The sequence below is a fragment of the Mus musculus genome, chromosome 4, assembly GCF_000001635.26.
Source record: "Mus musculus strain C57BL/6J chromosome 4, GRCm38.p6 C57BL/6J".
Lineage (NCBI taxonomy): Eukaryota > Metazoa > Chordata > Mammalia > Rodentia > Muridae > Mus > Mus musculus.
The window spans coordinates 133,053,435-133,071,211 of NC_000070.6; the positions used below are offsets into that span (position 1 = coordinate 133,053,435).

General features: G+C 55.2%; 1 protein-coding gene across 12 annotated transcripts in view; it reads left to right on the forward strand.

The window, feature by feature from the left end:
- Ahdc1 (AT hook, DNA binding motif, containing 1) overlaps positions 1-17,777 on the forward strand; it is a 66,846-nt gene that overhangs the window by 42,170 nt on the left and 6,899 nt on the right. For 5 of the 12 annotated variants that reach the window (XM_006538737.1, XM_006538738.4, XM_006538734.1 and 2 more), the window contains exons 3-6: positions 1,579-1,769; positions 7,347-7,458; positions 7,593-7,630; positions 7,942-12,843. In XM_006538737.1, the coding sequence (XP_006538800.1) occupies positions 8,016-12,800 (4,785 nt within the window). In that variant the 5' untranslated portion in view covers positions 1,579-1,769; positions 7,347-7,458; positions 7,593-7,630; positions 7,942-8,015 and the 3' untranslated portion in view covers positions 12,801-12,843. Of the gene's footprint in view, positions 1-1,578; positions 1,770-7,227; positions 7,459-7,592; positions 7,631-7,941; positions 12,844-17,777 lie in introns of all 12 variants that reach the window. The other 7 variants (XM_006538740.2, XM_030253465.1, XM_006538739.1 and 4 more) reach the window with 2 other exon arrangements.

A 17,777-nucleotide genomic window follows, 5' to 3' on the forward strand; every position in this document is an offset into this window, starting at 1 on the left:
GCTCAGCCAAATACACAGAGAAGTGAACAGAATAGAAATCTAGATGGTGGGCGTGTCCACGATTATAAACTGAAGACACTTAATTCTGGTAGATACGTAGACTCAGCTGATAATACCAATCACTACTGATCAAACTCAGGATCCATGTGTGAACTGTATTCATTTCTCTGTGGTGCTGGGAGTGGAACCCGGGATCTTGTATTCTAGCAAGTGCTATACCTTTGAGCCACACTTGAGCCCTCCCACACGTACAGTCTTAAGCATGCTGCTGCCCACACTGACACACAGAGATGCACACTGACAGGCAGAGTAGCCCCAGCAACCCACATACAGATGTGTGTATCTACACAGATGACTGAGTCTCACCAATGCACATTCCCAAGTAACTAGAACCTATAAGCTTCTGTGATGCTTGGTTCTTAAACTCCCCCACTCTCCCCGGCCTCAGTGCAGACAATGGGGCCAGCTACTAGGCAGGAAACTGGAGTGGCAAGGTAGGCCATGGTTATTAAAGAAACCAGACGGGGTGGTGGTGCACACTTCAAAGCCTAGCTCTAGGAAGACAGAGGCAGGTGGATCTCTAGGCTAGCCTGGTCTGCAGAATGAGTTCCAGAACAGTTAGGGGGACCTAAACAAACCCTGTATCTAAAAACAAGAGCTATATCCAGTTGCTGCTGGCATTGGGCAGGTGCCAGCTCCACATACACCTCCATGGCAGTGGGCACACCTTCCTCTTCCTCTAGGGACAGCGACTCAGACTTGTACAGTTACCAGCCCCAGAGCTGTCTCTCTGCTTCATAAGATGTCACTCCTCATTTTTAGGGGTGAGAAAATGGGGAAGAATATATAGGCTGTAGACAGGATAAGGAGTTGAGCCAAGGCCAGGTTCCCTCCACTTTCTCTGGTGTGCTGTTTGTGCACACGTGTGAGTATCTAGACTTGCAAAGATACTGCTTCTCAACAGGAGTCTGGGATGTAAGAGACAGGGACTGGGGGCTGGAGAAGTGGCTCAGGGCTTAAGAGCACTTATTGCTCTTTCCAAGGATCTGGGCTCTATTCACAGTACCTCCAGGGTAGCTTACCACCATCTTGTAACTCCAATTCCATGGGGATCTGACGCCCTCTTCTGATCTGTGGGCACCAGGCGTGCAAAACATTTAAAATATAATTAAGTCTTTTTTAAAAGTAACTTTAAAAGTCGTTTATTTTTATTTCATGCGTATTATTGGTGCTTTGCCTGCGTGTATGTCTGGGTGAGGATGTCCGATTTCCTGGAACAGGAGTTACAGACAGCTGTTAGCTGCCATGTGGTTGCTGGGAGTTGAACCAGAGTCCTGCAAGAGCAGCCAGTGCTCTTAACCACAGAGCCATCTCTCCATTCCAAGTCATTGCATTTTTAAAGAGTTCAAAGAAAGAAGGTGGGATGGTAGGTAGGTACTGAGCCTCTGCAGTGGGGTAAAGTCAGATCAGGACTGGTATTTGTGGAGCATGCCCACCTGGCTCAGTTGCCCTCTGCCTGACTCCTCCGTCCATGCTCCATCTATGCTTATCTTTGGTGTGCTGTGTTTGCTTCTACAGATGGGGAGGTTGCCTGACTGTCTACCCATCGGCCTGGACCCCAGAGCCAAGCCAGCTGAGTGAGTGCCGAGGGTCCCAGGTGACCGGGGGAGTGGCACTGCTCAGGCCTCTGCAAAGACTACCCTGGAGAAGCTGATGCTGGTGGAGACAGCCCTTTCTTGCTGAGTCCAGCCTCTGCAGAGCCTGCGCAGGTAACTGTGAGCCAGTGTAACAAAGATCGCCTCTTAGCTTAGGCAGAGAGAGAGACATTAATCTAGCCTATTCGAACTCCCCATTATCCAGAGAAGGGAATAGAGGCTCATGTGGCACAGTGAGTCCCTTAGCATCCTGCCTCCTAGCCTGAGGACTCTTCCCTATGCCTCCATGACCTGGAGAACTGGGCGGAGAGATGGGTTGTGACGGTGACCAGGATTCAGGGCAGAGGTGGAAGCCAGCGTGCCTGATATATGCAGCTGACCTCCCCAGGACTCCTCTACAGAGCTGAGAGGCCATGGTAGTCCAGGTGTGATTGCATGCCCGGCAGCTGGCCGCAGGGCAGGCCATGGCAGGACCCATCTTTCTTGTGGCCCAGGTTTAGCCCACCCAGGCTCCCAGCCACAGAGGCCAGGTGGGGCTGCCCTGCCCTATAGAGGCAACTCCCTGAACTGACACATGAAGCCTCAGGCTCCAGGAAGCTCCTTAGAGTTTAGCCTGCTGGAAACCCCACCCAACTTCCAAAGGAGCATTCCTGAGGTCTGCATGGGGGTTGGGCCTCCAGGGATGGGAAGGGTGGGGAGGCAGGGCTGCAGGAGGATGTGAGGCTGTAAATGTGCTGTGCTGGGTCTGTGTGCAAGCAGGTGTGTGGGGCTCTCTGTCCTTAGTGCACAGGGTTGTGTATGCAAGAGTTACATAAGTGGCCTATGTGGGGGGAATAGTTAAGAGCTTCACATGTGTGCTGTAGTGGTGACTGCTGGCTATGGATCCTATGCAGGTGTGGGTATCCTGGGCTGTCTACCACACAGGGTACTAGTGGACCAAGACTCAAACACCCTTGGGTGGGTTTGTGTGTGCTCAGGGTTCTGAGCACAAGGTGAGGTGGCATGTGCACATGGCTCCCTTTGTGTTTTGGAGGTGGGCTGGGCAGGACTTGGGCTGCGCTGGGCTCAGCAATGCCCAGCCTTGTGGCCAAACTGCTGAAGTCACTTCCTTTTCAACAGTGACTTTCCAGGGGGAGGAGTTCTTCCGACCTGGTCGGCAGTGAGGGGCGTGGCCGAACTGGCTCTCTCTGGGGAGGGATGTGGGCGGGGGCGGGAGAGAGGTGGGAGGAGGTGCTAGTGGTACTGGAAGAGGGAGTCCTCTGGGAGACAGAAGGAAAGACAAGGACAGGAGTCTGGAAGGGCCAAGGGCAGGAGGGAATGGGGGTGGAGTGGGGCGGAAAGCACAGTCCCTGGGTGACCTCGGAGGGAGGAAGGGAGGGCTGCCAATGAGGTGACCCTCGGGTTCAGTGAGAGCTGGCAGTGGCGCCTACACACCTGGCACTCGGGGCAAGGGGCTGGCAGGGGGCGGTTCAGGAACAGACCTGCTTGCCAGGTGCCCCACTCTGGACAGGAAGAGGGTGGGCGGGGGCTGTACAAAGGAGCTCTGTGTGGCTGAGGATAGGGTAGGGTGGGGTATGCAGTGCTGTACTGTTCTGGGGTTGGGGGAGATGATGGGGGCGGGGCAGGACCAGTTCCCCTTGGGGCATCAGTGGCTCCAGGGGGACACCTAGTGGTCAGGGGAGGTAGTGCATCTTGATAACAAACTGGGGGAAAAGAGATTAGAAGTGGTAGTTGAGATAGTTGAGGAGGCCAGGGCTAGTCTGAATCTTTGGATGATGAAGCAATTTGACTTAAAGGATCCCAACAAAACCAAACTTAGGTGACAACAAAGCTGATTGGCATGGCTGTGTGTCCTTAAGGGCATGACTAAGCCTCTCTGTGTTCACATTTAAATGCAAAACAAGTGACTGGGGCTGGTGAGATGGCTCAGCAGGTAAGAGCACCCGACTGCTCTTCCAAAGGTCTAGAGTTCAAATCCCAGCAACCACATGGTGGCTCACAACCATCCCTAACGAGATCTGACTCCCTCTTCTGGTGTGTCTGAAGACAGCTACAGTGTACTTACATGTAATAAATAAATAATCTTAAAAAAAAAAAAAAAACAAGTGACTGGTCCTTCTTAGGATCTAGGGCAAGTGTCTGCTTGCTAGAAGATCTACGAATTAGGTGGGCACTAGGGGCTAAAAGGAAGGGAAGACCAAGAGAGTGAAACATGAAATTCCTGAGAGAAAGGGGGCTGGCAGTCCTGGGAGGTAACGCCTCCGTGGAGAAGAGAGGGCCTGAGGAAGGTTTCAGAGCAGCCATGTTTCCCACTGCTAAGAGCTTAAGGACATCCAGGAGCCTTCAGACTGAGGGGGCTGAGGGAAATGGGAGGGGAGTGCTCGCAGGCTGCAGAGAGGGTCATGAGGCCGGAAGTGAGAGCTGGGACTGGCAGCTTGGCTCCCCAGGGGAGGTTAGGGGTGGGTGAGAGGGGAGGAGGGCTGGGGAAGGGGTGGGGTGGTCACAGCCACAGTGGGGGAGGGTGGGGCTGGGGATCAAGGATGTGGGCTGGCGCTTCCCGGCACTCTGCTCTGCAGGTTGGGGCCCCCCTCCTAGCCAGCTGCTGTCCCTGTGGGCAAGCTCAGACACTGACCCAGAAGCAGACAAGCAGACAGAGGACCCTTTGACTTTTCATTCACAGACTTGGGCTAGATGGTACCTTTGAGAAGACGCCAAGAGAATGGCTGCCTGTTGGGGTGTGGTGGGGAAGGGAGCCAACTGCTTCCCTCAGATCCTAAGGCTGCAAAAGAGCAGTGGACAGTCGGGAGGATGTGGCCAAAGGTCTTCATGGGTGGGTGGAGCAGAAGCAGCCACTGCAGAGGAGGTTTGTCTCTTCTGCCAAGATTACGCCCTTGGGCCCCAAGTGGGAGGTCTCTAAGGCAGGAAGGCCTGGCCAGCCCCACCCTCAGTGAGGAAGGAGAGGGACTCCTGGTGTAGGTATCTCCAAAAGCCAGGTCAAGCCACTTCCTAGAGTTGTGCTCTGAGGCAGGCTCTTACTGTGTAGCCCTGGCTGTCCTAGAACTGTAGACCAAGCTCAGCTGTAACTCAGAGAGCCACCTGCCTCTGCCTCTGCCTCCCAAATGCATACCCTTGCCTGGCTGCCTCCACACTCTGAAGGTGCTCTCTCTTCAAGAACAGCAGTGCCAGCTGGCTCACTGGGTGGAGTGGTACATGCTTGTGTCTTCAGCACAGGCAGAGAGGCAGGAGGATAGCTGCAAGGGTGCGATCAGCGTGGTCTACATAGTGATTTCCAGACCAACCACGACTAAGAGTAAAACCTTGACGCCCAGGAAGAAGGTAGGGGCTGGAAATGTAGCCAAGTTGGTAGAGTATTTGCCTGTTGTGCACAAATCTCTAGGTTCAGTTTCTAGCATGGCAAAAGCTGGGTGTGGTAATATACCATTAGGTACGTGGAGTAGGTAGATGGAGTCAGGAGGATTAGAAGTTCAAGGTTCTCCTTGGTTGCCCAGCTGCCATTAGGCCATCATGGTGCACACAAGAGTTCCAGGTTACATTGAGAGATCTTTTGGGGGTGCAGGCGTGTGTGTACATGGGGGGGGGGTGGGAAATAGAGAAGAAGGGGGCAGGGAGAGGGGCAGTGCTGAGCTGGGCTAGAAGTGGTACAGGTCCACAGCCAGACATGAGAGAGAGCCTTGAGTTAGCAGGTGCAGGGGAGGCGAAGGGTGCAGCCCGGGGCAGTGGACAGAAATAAAGACCAGCCTGAATGGACGAACAGTGAAGTCTTCTAACCTCTCCATTTCAGCTTCTTCTTCTGTAAAATGGAACTAGAGCACAGGGTACTCACTGGGGGAGGGGAGGTTGCAGATTAAAATGACAGCTTCCCAGATGTCCCTCAGATGTGTGAGTCAGGCCCTCCTGGACTAGGGCCTGGGTATCTGGAGTGTTACACAGCTCCTCCGCTCCCCTGAGCTCAGGGTTTAGAAGCCAATGGCTTAGATAATTTCAGTGTTCCTCCCAGCCTTAAATTAGACCACAGCTCTAGAAGGAGCCTTTGCAGAAGTGGCTAAAGGATTGTTGCAGGAGCTGAGAGGAGAAAGAGGGTTTGGCCTTAAAAGAATTGAGAACTCTGCCTCTGAGCAGCTGTGTGGCTTCAGGCGAGGTTCACAAGGGCTCTGGGCCTCTCTGCTCTGTAGCACCAGGATAATAAACCACACAGTGCCTCCTGGGTATCTGTGAGGACGCAGAGGCTTGTGTATGTGGACTGCAACGTTCTGCACGCAGTTCCTGTGGGCTGCATTCCTTTCCAGATGTTGAGAGGTGCCGTGAGCAGAACAGACAGGTCAGCCTTGCCCTCCTTGGTGGTGCTTAGAACTGTCAGTGGCTTGGAGATTGCTGCCTACCCCAGGGGTCCACAGGAATGTACTCTCCCACACTGCCCTATCCCTGATTCAGCTTTGCATTCTCCCCATGGACCAGTACTGGGCAATATGGCAACCTGTCCATAGAGCAAAAGCCGTAACTATCCAGCTCTAGGTCAGGACCAAACAATAGACACTGATCAGTGGCTGCTGTCCCTGGGACCCTTCAGCAGTTGGGGGTCCATGCAGCTCACTGAGGTCCTGGTTCCTCTGCAGCTCTGAGTCTTCAGGCTCCTTTGGGAATCAAACATGCCTAGATCTAAGTCCTAGCGCCCCCCTGACCAGCTCAGAGTCACTCCGTAAATATTTATGTAGCATCCATAGCCCAGGCTCCGGGGTCAGAGGATACAGCAGTAAACAAGACAGATGTGATCCCTGCCCCTGAAGAGCCCACAGTCTCAAGGGAGACACACTAAATGGCCAGTCACACAAGTAATTGATTACAGTTGTGATAAATCCTATGAAGGTGAAATAGACAGGGCTCCGGGAGGACAGACAGACTGGGCTGGATGTGGGCAGTAGGAAAGGCAGAACTTCATAGACTAAGGAAGGTTGAGGGGCGCAAGAAAAGGCCCCTTTCTATATTCTTGCCACTGTTTCTCCCTCGGCGTCATTGTTGGATCTAGAAAAGAATAAAAAAAAAAAAAAACTTGATGAGAGCCAGACATGGTGGCCCATGCCTGCAGCAGCCCCTGTTCACTGCAGAGCTGTTGCAGACTCACAGAGCTTGATTCAGCAAGCGACGGGGCAGATAGGCTTGCCTTCCTGGGGCTTGGAACCCTTACTGGATGGCTTCTTTAAAGATGGGCAGGATAATTGATCTGTGAATGGCAGGGAGGTTAGATGAGATAATCCATTAAAGTGCTTGGTGCTGGCAGCAGTAAAGTGTCCCAAAGCCTTTATAGTCACCTTCCTGGTGACTCCCAGGCCCTTGGTCCCAGGCACTTTCTTCACTTGTCTATGCACCTCTTGCTTAATTCACCGATTCCTAAGTCAGGTAGGGCTTTGCCTGTTCAATGTCTGACTATCAAGGCCTTGTACAAAGTAGATATTCCATAAATAGTGAACATGTGAATGAATGAACCAATGAGTGAATGATATTAGTTCATGTCTGAGCCTCCATTTCTTCATCTGCAAAATGGGGTTATTAATAGCCCCTACCTCACAGGATTGGTATGAAGAATCAAATGAAGCAATGCCTGGACAGCTTCCAGCCCAGTGCCTGGCGTGCAGTAGGTGCTCACTAAACCTGAGCTACGGTGGTCCTTTCCAGGCGCTGTCCACACCCCAAGGCCTGGGCTCAGGCCGAAGTTGCTCCACAACACCCCCAGCTGACAGCCATCGACTGGCAGAGTCCCCAAGCACGGGGGCCCTCTGTTTACCAGGTCAGTCAGGAGGAAGCCCTGAGGGAGCTGGGGTGGCATCTGGAAAGCTGTGGGGCTGTGTCTGGGTAGCAGGGTTAGTGTGGATCCTGAACCATTCGGGGAATTGAGCTCTGATCATGTCTTGTTGCCCACAGAGATAACCAGTGTGACGGCCCAGGCGGCAGAGCCGAGGGTGAGTACAGCCTGAGGAGCAAGGGTGAGGAGGAGCGGCATCGTGGTGAATGGGTCTTCCCAACCTTCTTCAGTTTTGTGTCTAGTGTTATGTGGAGTGGTCATCTTGCCCTGCTACCAGGTCTCCCTCGCCAAGATATGGGGATCTTGTCATCTCTAACCCCATAGCCTATAGAAGTGGGTCAGTTGCCCCTGGGTGCTGAGGCCCATGAGGAGTTCAGTATGTACACATGACAGAAGACCAGAAAGGTTCAAGGGCCCCTAAGGATGTGAATGCTAGGTGAAGAACTCTTGCCTCTCTTTCCTTGGCAGGTTCTGGTCCCGGCTTCTCGCACCCTCATGTCAGCCCTGGCCCCGCCCGGCGGCCCGAGGAGGACAAGGTCAGGATGCGTGTGAAGCCCCAGGGCCTGGTGGTGACTTCCAGTGCCGTGTGCAGCTCTCCTGACTACCTCCGAGAGCCCAAGTACTACCCCGGCGGCCCCCCAACCCCCCGGCCCTTGCTTCCCACCCGGCCCCCTGCCAGCCCACCTGACAAGGCCTTTTCCACCCATACCTTCTCTGAGAACCCACGCCCACCCCCTCGGCGGGACCCCAGCTCCCGCCGTCCACCAGTCCTTGCCAAGGGAGACGACCTGCTACCTCCTCGGGCAGCCCGGCCTGTCTCCCAGGCCCATTGTCCCTCACCGGCTCCAGACAACAGCTCCCTCCGCCACTGGGACAACGGGCGTGTGAACCTGCGTCCAGTAGTGCAGCTGATTGACATCATGAAGGACTTGACAAGGCTGTCGCAGGACCTGCAGCACAGCGGTGTGCATCTGGACTGTGGAGGGCTTCGGCTGAGCCGCCCACCCGCTCCGCCACCCGGCGACTTGCAGTACAGCTTCTTCTCTTCGCCCAGCCTGGCCAACAGCATCCGCAGCCCCGAGGAGCGTGCTAACCCTCACACCAAGTCAGAGCGGCCCAGCCACCCTCTCTATGAACCTGAGCCCGAGCCCAGGGATAGTCCCCAGCCTGGCCAAGGCCATGGTCCTGGAGCCGCGGCCACAGCCACTGGTCTGCCCCCCGAGCCCGAGCCAGATGGGCCTGATTACTCTGAGCTGGCAGATGCCGACATCCTCAGTGAACTGGCCTCCCTCACTTGCCCTGAGGCCCAGCTCCTGGAGGCTCAAGCCCTTGAGCCGCCTTCACCACAGCCTGAGCCGCAGCTTCTGGACCCCCAGCCCCGCTTCCTAGATCCACAGGCACTAGAGCCTCTAGGAGAAGGTTTGGAGCTACCACCCCTGCAGCCCCTTGCTGATCCCCTGGGGCTGCCGAGCCTGACCCTGCAGGCCCTAGATACCCTACCTGATTCCTTGGAATCCCAGCTCCTTGACCCTCAGGCCCTGGACCCCCTGCCCAAGTTGCTGGATGTCCCCGGTCGACGTCTAGAGCCCCAGCAATCCTTGGGCCACTGCCAACTGGCTGAGCCCTTACGCCTGGACTTGTGCTCACCTCATGGTCCCCCTGGGCCTGAGGGCCACCCCAAGTACGCCTTGAGGCGCACTGATAGGCCAAAGATCCTGTGTCGCAGGCGGAAAGCCGGAAGGGGCCGGAAGGCGGACTCAGGACCTGAGGGTCGCCTGCTTCCTCTTCCCATGCCTACAGGGCTGGCAGCTGCCCTGGCCGAGCCCCCACCGCTGCCACCGCCACCACCTCCTACTCTGTCAGGCCCAGGCCCAGTTCCCGAGCTGGAGCCAGAGTCTTCTCAAACCCCGATGGTCCCCACCCGCAAAGGCAAGTGCAGGGGTGTGCGGCGCATGGTGGTGAAGATGGCCAAGATCCCCGTGTCACTGGGGCGGAGGAACAAGACCACGTACAAAGTTTCATCCTTGAGCAGCAGTCTGAGTGTGGAGGGCAAGGAGCTGGGCTTGAGGGTGTCGTCAGAGCCCACCCCACTGCTGAAGATGAAGAACAACGGGCGGAATGTGGTGGTCGTCTTCCCGCCAGGTGAGATGCCCATCATTCTCAAGCGCAAGCGTGGCCGCCCTCCCAAGAACCTGCTGCTGGGTCCCGGGAAGCCCAAAGAGCCGACAGTGGTAGCTGCTGAGGCTGCTACTGTGACAGCGGCCACCATGGCCATGCCTGAGGTGAAGAAACGCCGGCGACGGAAACAGAAGCTGGCGTCTCCGCAGCCATCGTATGCAGCAGACGCCAATGACAGTAAGGCTGAATATTCTGATGTCCTCGCCAAGCTGGCCTTTTTGAACCGCCAGAGTCAGTGTGCTGGGAGGTGCTCGCCACCCCGCTGCTGGACACCCAGTGAGCCTGAGTCCGTGCACCAGGCCCCGGACACTCAGAGCATCTCTCAGTTCCTGCATCGTGTGCAGGGCTTCCGGAGGCGTGGAGGCAAAACAGGAGGCTTTGGAGGTAGGGGTGGAGGCCACGCAGCCAAGGCAGCCCGCTGTTCCTTTAGTGACTTTTTTGAGGGCATTGGCAAGAAAAAGAAGGTGGTAGCAGTGGCAGCTCCTGGGCTTGTGGGTCCTGGTCTCACCGAGTTGGGGCATCCACGCAAAAGGGGCCGAGGGGAGGTAGATGCTGTAACTGGGAAACCCAAGCGCAAGAGGCGGTCCCGAAAGAATGGGACTCTGTTCCCAGAGCAGGTGCCCAGTGGCCCAGGCTTTGGGGAGGCAGGTGCTGAGTGGGTCGGAGACAAGGGTGGTGGCTGGGCCCCTCACCATGGGCACCCAGGAGGGCAAGCTGGCAGAAACTGTGGTTTCCAGGGGACCGAGGCCAGGGCTTTTGCCTCCACTGGGCTGGAGAGTGGGGCTTCAGGCCGTGGCAGCTACTATGCTGGTGCGCCCTCAGGCCAGACGGAGCTCAGCCAGGAGCGCCAGAACCTCTTCACTGGCTATTTTCGGTCCCTGCTTGATTCAGATGACTCCTCTGACCTCTTGGACTTTGCCCTGTCGGCCTCTCGCCCAGAGTCCCGGAAGGCATCAGGAACCTATGCAGGGCCTCCCTCCAGTGCACTGCCTGCTCAGCGGGGCCTTGCCACTTTCCCAAGCCGGGGAGCCAAGGCTAGCCCGGTGGCAGTGGGCAGCAGTGGAGCTGGGGCAGACCCCTCCTTTCAGCCTGTCCTGCCTTCCCGTCAGACCTTTCCACCAGGGCGGGCAACAAGCTATGGGATAACCCCAGCCACTTCAGACTGCCGGGCAGCTGAGACCTTCCCAAAGCTGGCTCCCCCACCTTCAGCCGTGGCCCGCTCACCTACAACCCATCCGCCCGCCAACACCTACCCACCTCAGTATGGTGGCTATGGGGCCGGGCAAAGCGTGTTTGCCTCGGCAAAGCCCTTTTCAGGCCAGGACTGTGCAAACAGCAAGGACTGCAGCTTCGCCTATGGCAGCGGCAATAGCCTCCCTGCCTCACCCAGCAGTGCCCACAGTGCTGGCTACGCCCCGCCACCTACTGGGGGTCCCTGCCTACCGCCCAGCAAGGCTTCCTTCTTCAACAGCTCTGAGGGGGGCCCCTTCTCTGGGTCAGCTCCCACACCCTTGCGCTGTGACAGTCGAGCCAGTACCGTCTCACCCGGTGGCTACATGGTGCCCAAGGGCACCACGGCTTCTGCGGCCTCTGTGGCCTCCTCCTCTTCCTCTTCCTTTCAGCCCTCACCTGAGAACTGTCGGCAGTTTGTGGGGGCTTCTCAGTGGCCTTTCCGGCAGGGGTATGGAGGCCTGGACTGGGCCTCAGAGGCCTTTAGTCAGCTCTACAATCCCAATTTTGACTGCCATGGCAGCGAACCCAATGTGATCTTGGACATCTCGAACTACACGCCGCAGAAGGTAAAGCAGCAGACAGCCGTGTCCGAGACCTTCTCCGAGTCATCCTCTGACAGCACCCAGTTCAGTCAGCCAGTCGGTGGTGGTGGCTTCAGGCGTGCCAACAGCGAGGCCTCAAGCAGTGAGGGCCAGTCTAGCCTGTCGAGCCTGGAGAAGCTCATGATGGACTGGAACGAAGCTTCGTCTGCTCCCGGCTACAACTGGAACCAGAGTGTCCTCTTTCAGAGTAGCTCAAAGCCCGGCCGTGGACGACGGAAGAAGGTGGACCTGTTTGAGGCCTCCCATCTGGGCTTTTCAACATCCACCTCGGCCACTGCCTCTGGCTACCCGTCCAAACGGAGCACCGGGCCCCGGCAGCCTCGGGGTGGCCGGGGTAGTGGGGCCTGCTCGGCCAAGAAGGAGAGAGGTGGTACAGCGGCCAAAGCCAAGTTCATCCCCAAGCCACAACCGGTGAACCCCCTGTTCCAGGACAGCCCAGACCTTGGCCTGGACTACTACAGTGGAGACAGCAGCATGTCACCACTGCCCTCCCAGTCGAGAGCCTTTGGTGTGGGAGAACGCGATCCCTGTGACTTCATGGGACCCTACTCCATGAATCCATCCACACCTTCTGATGGCACTTTTGGCCAAGGCTTCCACTGTGACTCTCCCAGCCTGGGTGCTGCGGAGCTTGATGGCAAGCATTTCCCACCACTGGCCCACCCGCCCACAGTGTTCGATGCTGGCCTGCAGAAGGCCTACTCACCCACCTGTTCACCAACGCTAGGCTTCAAGGAAGAGTTGCGGCCACCACCTTCCAAGCTGACTGCCTGTGAGCCCCTCAAGCATGGTCTTCAGGGGGCTAGCCTGAGCCATGCTGCCCAAGCCCACCTGAGCTGCCGGGACCTACCGCTGGGCCAGCCTCACTATGATTCCCCTAGTTGCAAGGGTACAGCCTACTGGTACCCACCAGGTTCAGCTGCCCGTAGCCCACCCTATGAAGGCAAGGTGGGCTCGGGGCTGCTGGCTGACTTCCTGGGCAGGACGGAAGCTGTCTGCCTCAGTGCCCCTCACCTGGCTAGCCCACCAGCCACGCCCAAGGCCGACAAGGAGCCACTGGAGATGGCCCGGCCCCCGGGTCCACCCCGTGGCCCTGCTGCAGCCACTGCTGGCTATGGCTGCCCACTCCTTAGTGACTTAACTCTGTCCCCTGTGCCGAGGGACTCGCTGCTGCCCCTGCAGGACACTGCCTACAGGTATCCAGGCTTTATGCCGCAGGCACATCCTGGCCTGGGTGGGGGCCCTAAGAGTGGCTTCCTGGGGCCCATGGCAGAACCTCACCCTGAGGACACATTTACCGTCACCTCCCTGTAGTACCAACTGAAGTGCCGACTGGACCACGAGGTTTTGTTCCTGGGTAAGTCTGGGGATGTGGGTGCAGAGGGCAAAAGCCTGAGGGTCAGGGATGCTGAGCTTGCTTATCGCTTGGCTGGGGGGAGAGCCGTAAAGATGGAGGGAGTGTGGGATTGTAGAGCCCTTCACCTCTGTAAGATTCAAGGAAGAGTTTAGGGATTCACATCAAGAAGAAAAAACTCAAAATTAGAAAAACTGAACAGGGCTGGGCGGTGGTGGTGCACGCCTTTAATCCCAGCACTTGGGAGGCAGAGGCAGGCAGATTTCTGAGTTCCAGGACAGCCAGGACTATACAGAGAAACCCTGTCTCGAAAAACCAAAAAAGAAAAAAAGAAAAGAAAAGAAAAGAAAAAGAAAAAAAAGAAAACCTGAGCAGTCTTGAAAAGGTGATGTACTCACTCATCTGGGACCATTCTGAAGTCCTGATCGTGGGAGTGGTAGAACCATAGATGGGATAAGACCAGACATTGATTCCCCTCGTTCTTTCTAGGCCTAGGCAAGAAATACCATACCACCACCACTTATCTCTTAGGAGGGAGGACATTGGTCTTGTGCTTTGATGAAGAAAGGAGGGGCCAGTCACTCTCAGGGCTCTGCAGGCTCCTTTGATGTGGCTAGTTTACCTTGGTCGCGTGCTTCGCAAGAGCTTTACAAAATGGCCCATAGGATTCTTTCTTGGCCTCTTATCCTTAAGGGCTTTTTTTTTCCCCATTGAGACAGGGTCTCACTACATAGCCCTGGCTGGCCTCACACTCCCCTGCCTGTGTCCCCCGAGTGCTGAAATTAAAGGTGTGTGCTACCCATCAACCCCCAGCCTCTCAATGCTTTTGAGAAACACCTTTAGTCTGCTAGTCAGACCTGTGGGGCAAAGATCCAGATTCAACGAACGTTGTCCTCTCTCCCCTGGGAAATTACAACCAGTGGGGTCGGTCCAGAGAGTAAAACAAGTCCCTTTCCTCAAACCAAGCTTCTCCACAGTCCAGTTCTATTCAGAAACACTTGCTCTCAGGTACCGTGCCTTCCTGTTGGAAGTCTGTTTCAGTATTTTTCAGGAATATACGGGGCAGAAAATGAGCCCGGCTGTTGGTGGCTCACACCTTTAATCCCAACACTCAGGTGGTAGAGGCAGGGGAATCTCTGGAGTCCAGCCTAGTCTACAGAGTGAGTTCCAGGACAGCCAAAGCTACATAGAAACCCCTGTGTTGAAAAGTCAGAAAATGTTTCCAGACAACTGAAGAGAATAATTGGGTTGAAAGAAATATCTTAGCCGGGCAGTGGTGGCTCACGCCTTTAATCCCAGCACTTGGGAGGCAGAGGCAGGTGGATTTCTGAGTTTGAGGCCAGCCTGGTCTACAGAGTGAGTTCCAGGACAGCCAGGCTACAAAGAGAAACCCTGTCTCAAAAAAAACCAAAACCAAGCCAAAAAGAATACAAAAAGAAAACCCAAAAAACAAAAAGAACTGTCTTCTTGAAGAACAGTCTGTTTTTAATACAGCCACAGCTAGACCCATTTTGGGGCGAGAGACCTCTCTCAGAATGGGCCCCATGTGACCATTGGCAGTGAAGTCACTTAGAGCTTGACTAAAACCCTCACTCTTTACTCTTGCTGCCCCAAAGCCTCCTGGGTATTTTTGCCTCCTGATGGGCCAACTTGTCCTTCCTGCTCTGGAGAGGCCACTTGAGGTCGGGGTGATTCAGGGTCCTGAAGCAAAGTCAGTGGAAACTTACGACCCCCGCTTTGTCAGAGCCCAGATGCCCTGGTGCCTCAGGGTGGCAAGGAGCCATTCATGAGAGCCAAAAGGCTCTGGGGAATACCAGGTCCCTGTGTGGCTTCTAGCTTGCTACATGTCTTTAAGCTTTGTCCTTCCCTGGCCTCTGTTTCCCCATCTGTTTGAGAAAAATTGACTTTAATAATATCTGAGTCTCTCAAAGGTCTGCATGGCAGAAACAATGGCTCAAGCTTTTTTCTTTTTCTTTTTTTTTTTTTTTTTTTTTTTGGCAGTGTTTTTTCCTTCCTAATGAAGCCAAGCCAAGATTAAAATGGCCTTGCATTCCCCATGCATCTCCCTGCAAGCAGCAGGGCTGCAGATCTGAAGCAGGCAAAGGGAGAAGCTGCTTAGGGTTTAAAATGTCAAACCCTTGATCCTTCTCACCGGAGGGGAGATGTCTCATGGATAATCCAGAAATGAAATAATCCCAAAACCGTTCCTCCCAGACTCTGGGATGGAAAATGAATGGGCGTGGGGGCTGGGTGTTTGGGCAGGTCACAGCTCAGCGCAGTGCATAATGGAACCACCCAGCTAGGCCTGAATGCAGGAGGAGTTGGGATGCCATCCAGCCCCACATTCTAGCCTGTTCCCCACCCAGCAATGGGAGGTAGCAGCGCTGTCCTCACAGGAATGTCTATGCAGCCCTCCCTGTGCATGCATCAGGCATTGGAAGCACCAGAAAAGAGGCGCTTGATTCTCAGAGGACCTTGGGTTCAGAGAGAAAGACAGGAAACACAGAAGGGCGCAGAACACTTGTTGGGTAGAGGTGTGGAGAAGAATGGGGCAAGGCCAGCAAGGAGGTTGTGAGAGATTGCATCAGGGAACCCAGACCTTCCAGCTACCAATAGGACGCAGGAGCTACATGGTAGGCGGGGAGGACCTACTGGGCAGGGGGACCAGCAGGCGGTGTGTACGGTCTTGAGGCAGGGAGGGGTTGGGCTTTGAAGAGCTGAGGGATGAAGAGGCAGGAAAGCTAAGCAAGGGCCAGATTGGCAGAGGCAGGGCCTGTCAGACACTGCAAGGAATTTGAATCATTCCAAGATGTACAGGGAGCCATTGTAGAAAGGAGACCAGACAAGCCAGCCGTGATGGTGGCTTGGACTAAAGTGATCTGCGGTAATGCTTTAGTTAGGATAACAGACAAGTGCCTCATGTAGAGCAACCACCCTCTGGTGCCAAGGACTAGTTAAAATCCTGTGAGAGAGAAAGGTTGGAGGATGCAGAGAGTAGAGTGGCAGGGAGGGAGAATTGGTAGAGGGAGCCACGCTGTCAGCAGCAGGCTTAAGCAGAGAAGACAGTGACAACGCTCACTCACCGACAGGGCAGCGAGCAGCTTTAATAGGCACTGGGTAGCGGCGCTCCGGCTCATCTACTCATCCTCTGCTCCTTGGAGCCCATTCTGTGGCAGGATCTGGGGAGACAGAGTAGACAGGGCTCCTGTCAGCAGTTCAGCACCGGCCCAGGAAGTTAAAACAGGCACACGGGAACCTGGAGACACCTGGTAGGGGATGGCATGTCCCCAAAGGTGGGAAGGAGCAAGGATTGCACCCCAGGCACTAGGTGTTGGGCTGAGAAATCCTTCTGTACACATGTGTGTTGTCCTCGTATGTAACACTGCCCCAGGACTCCTCACACCATCCTGGGCAGAGAGGATGTTCTAGGCTTTCATTGGAGAGTTAAGGATACAGGGACACCTGAACTCTGCCCAGGGATCCATAGTTTGTAAAACATGGAGCCATCTCTGCCCTTCAGAGCTGCCACAGGCCTGTTCTTCACCCACATCCCCAGCTCCCTGTGTGCAAGCAAAATGGAGGCTCCCATAAGGCGAACCCCATGGTTCTTTGGGATCAGAAGTTGTTTTGTATCTTAGCCCTGGCTGACCTGGAACTTGCTTCCTCCTGCCTCAGCCTACTGAGCGCTGGTGTTCCAGGCACTGACCACTGGGTCCAGAAGGTCTAATGTTTTAAATGAATTTTGTGGGTTTGTGGTAAGAAGCTGAGCTTGAAGAAAAGGCGAGATTATGGAGCCAGGGGAGGGCACCGCAGGCAGTGGGAACTGAGGTCAAGAGCAAGCTCCGTCCCAGGGAGAGCTGGGAATGTGTGTCCTGCCTCTGCTGAGTACTGTAGCTGACAGGACAGTTGGAAATAGGTGAAAAGGGGTGAAAAGGAGTGGAGGGGACCTTCAGCTCATACAGGCATATTCTTAGGTCCCCTAAATGAAAAGCAGACCCAGACAGACTAGCTCCATACTGGGGCCCTTAAACCAAATACCAACTGCAGCAGACCCCAGGAGTAGAGATGAGATGGTGGAAAGGGACCAGATACATTCAGGAATCTCTAATCCTTCTCTCCTCCCTATTAGCTCTTGGCTGTAGAAGGGAGGCCAAGAGAAATGTCACAGGTCCTCCCAGGTTACACCAGCTGGGGCTGGACCGGAACAGGAGGCAGTTTCCAAGACCACCAGCCAGCCAGGGTCAGCAGGCATGCCCAGGCCTGGCTGTTCTGGGCTTTGTCTCTCTGAGTTTTGAATCCTTAAGAGGTCACTTGATCTTGCCTCTGGCTCTGAGCAAGAGGCCTCATGTCAGGCCTCAGCCGGTCTTGCCCTGCTTCCTCCAGGCACCAGGTTTTCTCCTCCTTCTGAGGTCACCCTCCAGTTCTACTGTCTGCTTTCCCTGGAGCCATATTTAGGCTAGGCCTTCTTGTTTCAGGCCCCCGCTTCTTGGAAATACCATCTCTCTATGAACATACCTTCTGCTGCTGCTCCTCTCTCTGCACCCCACATTCCTGGTAAAAGCAGACCTCTAAAACTGGCAGGCAGTGGCTAGGAGTACGTGTCTGTGGCTACACACAGGCCGCTCTGTGCACTTGGTTCCAGCCCTTAGCAACTAGGTGATCTGGTGACTCACATAACCTGGTGATTCACAGCATCTCTATCTCTTGTAAGAATGAAGGGGATTGACATGTAAAGCCCTTAGCCCTGGCCTGGCCCACAAGCAAGCACCTCGGCAGTGGCTGGTAGATGGGTGGATGAATACCTTCCCACGGTCTGGATTCTGGGTCCCTAATTCAAGCAGTGTGAGTCACACATCTCCAACCCTTGTCCCTGACCTTTGCTTGACCAAAGATAGCCCTCCTGCATCTGTTGCCTGCTGCCCTATGACAAGAGCCTT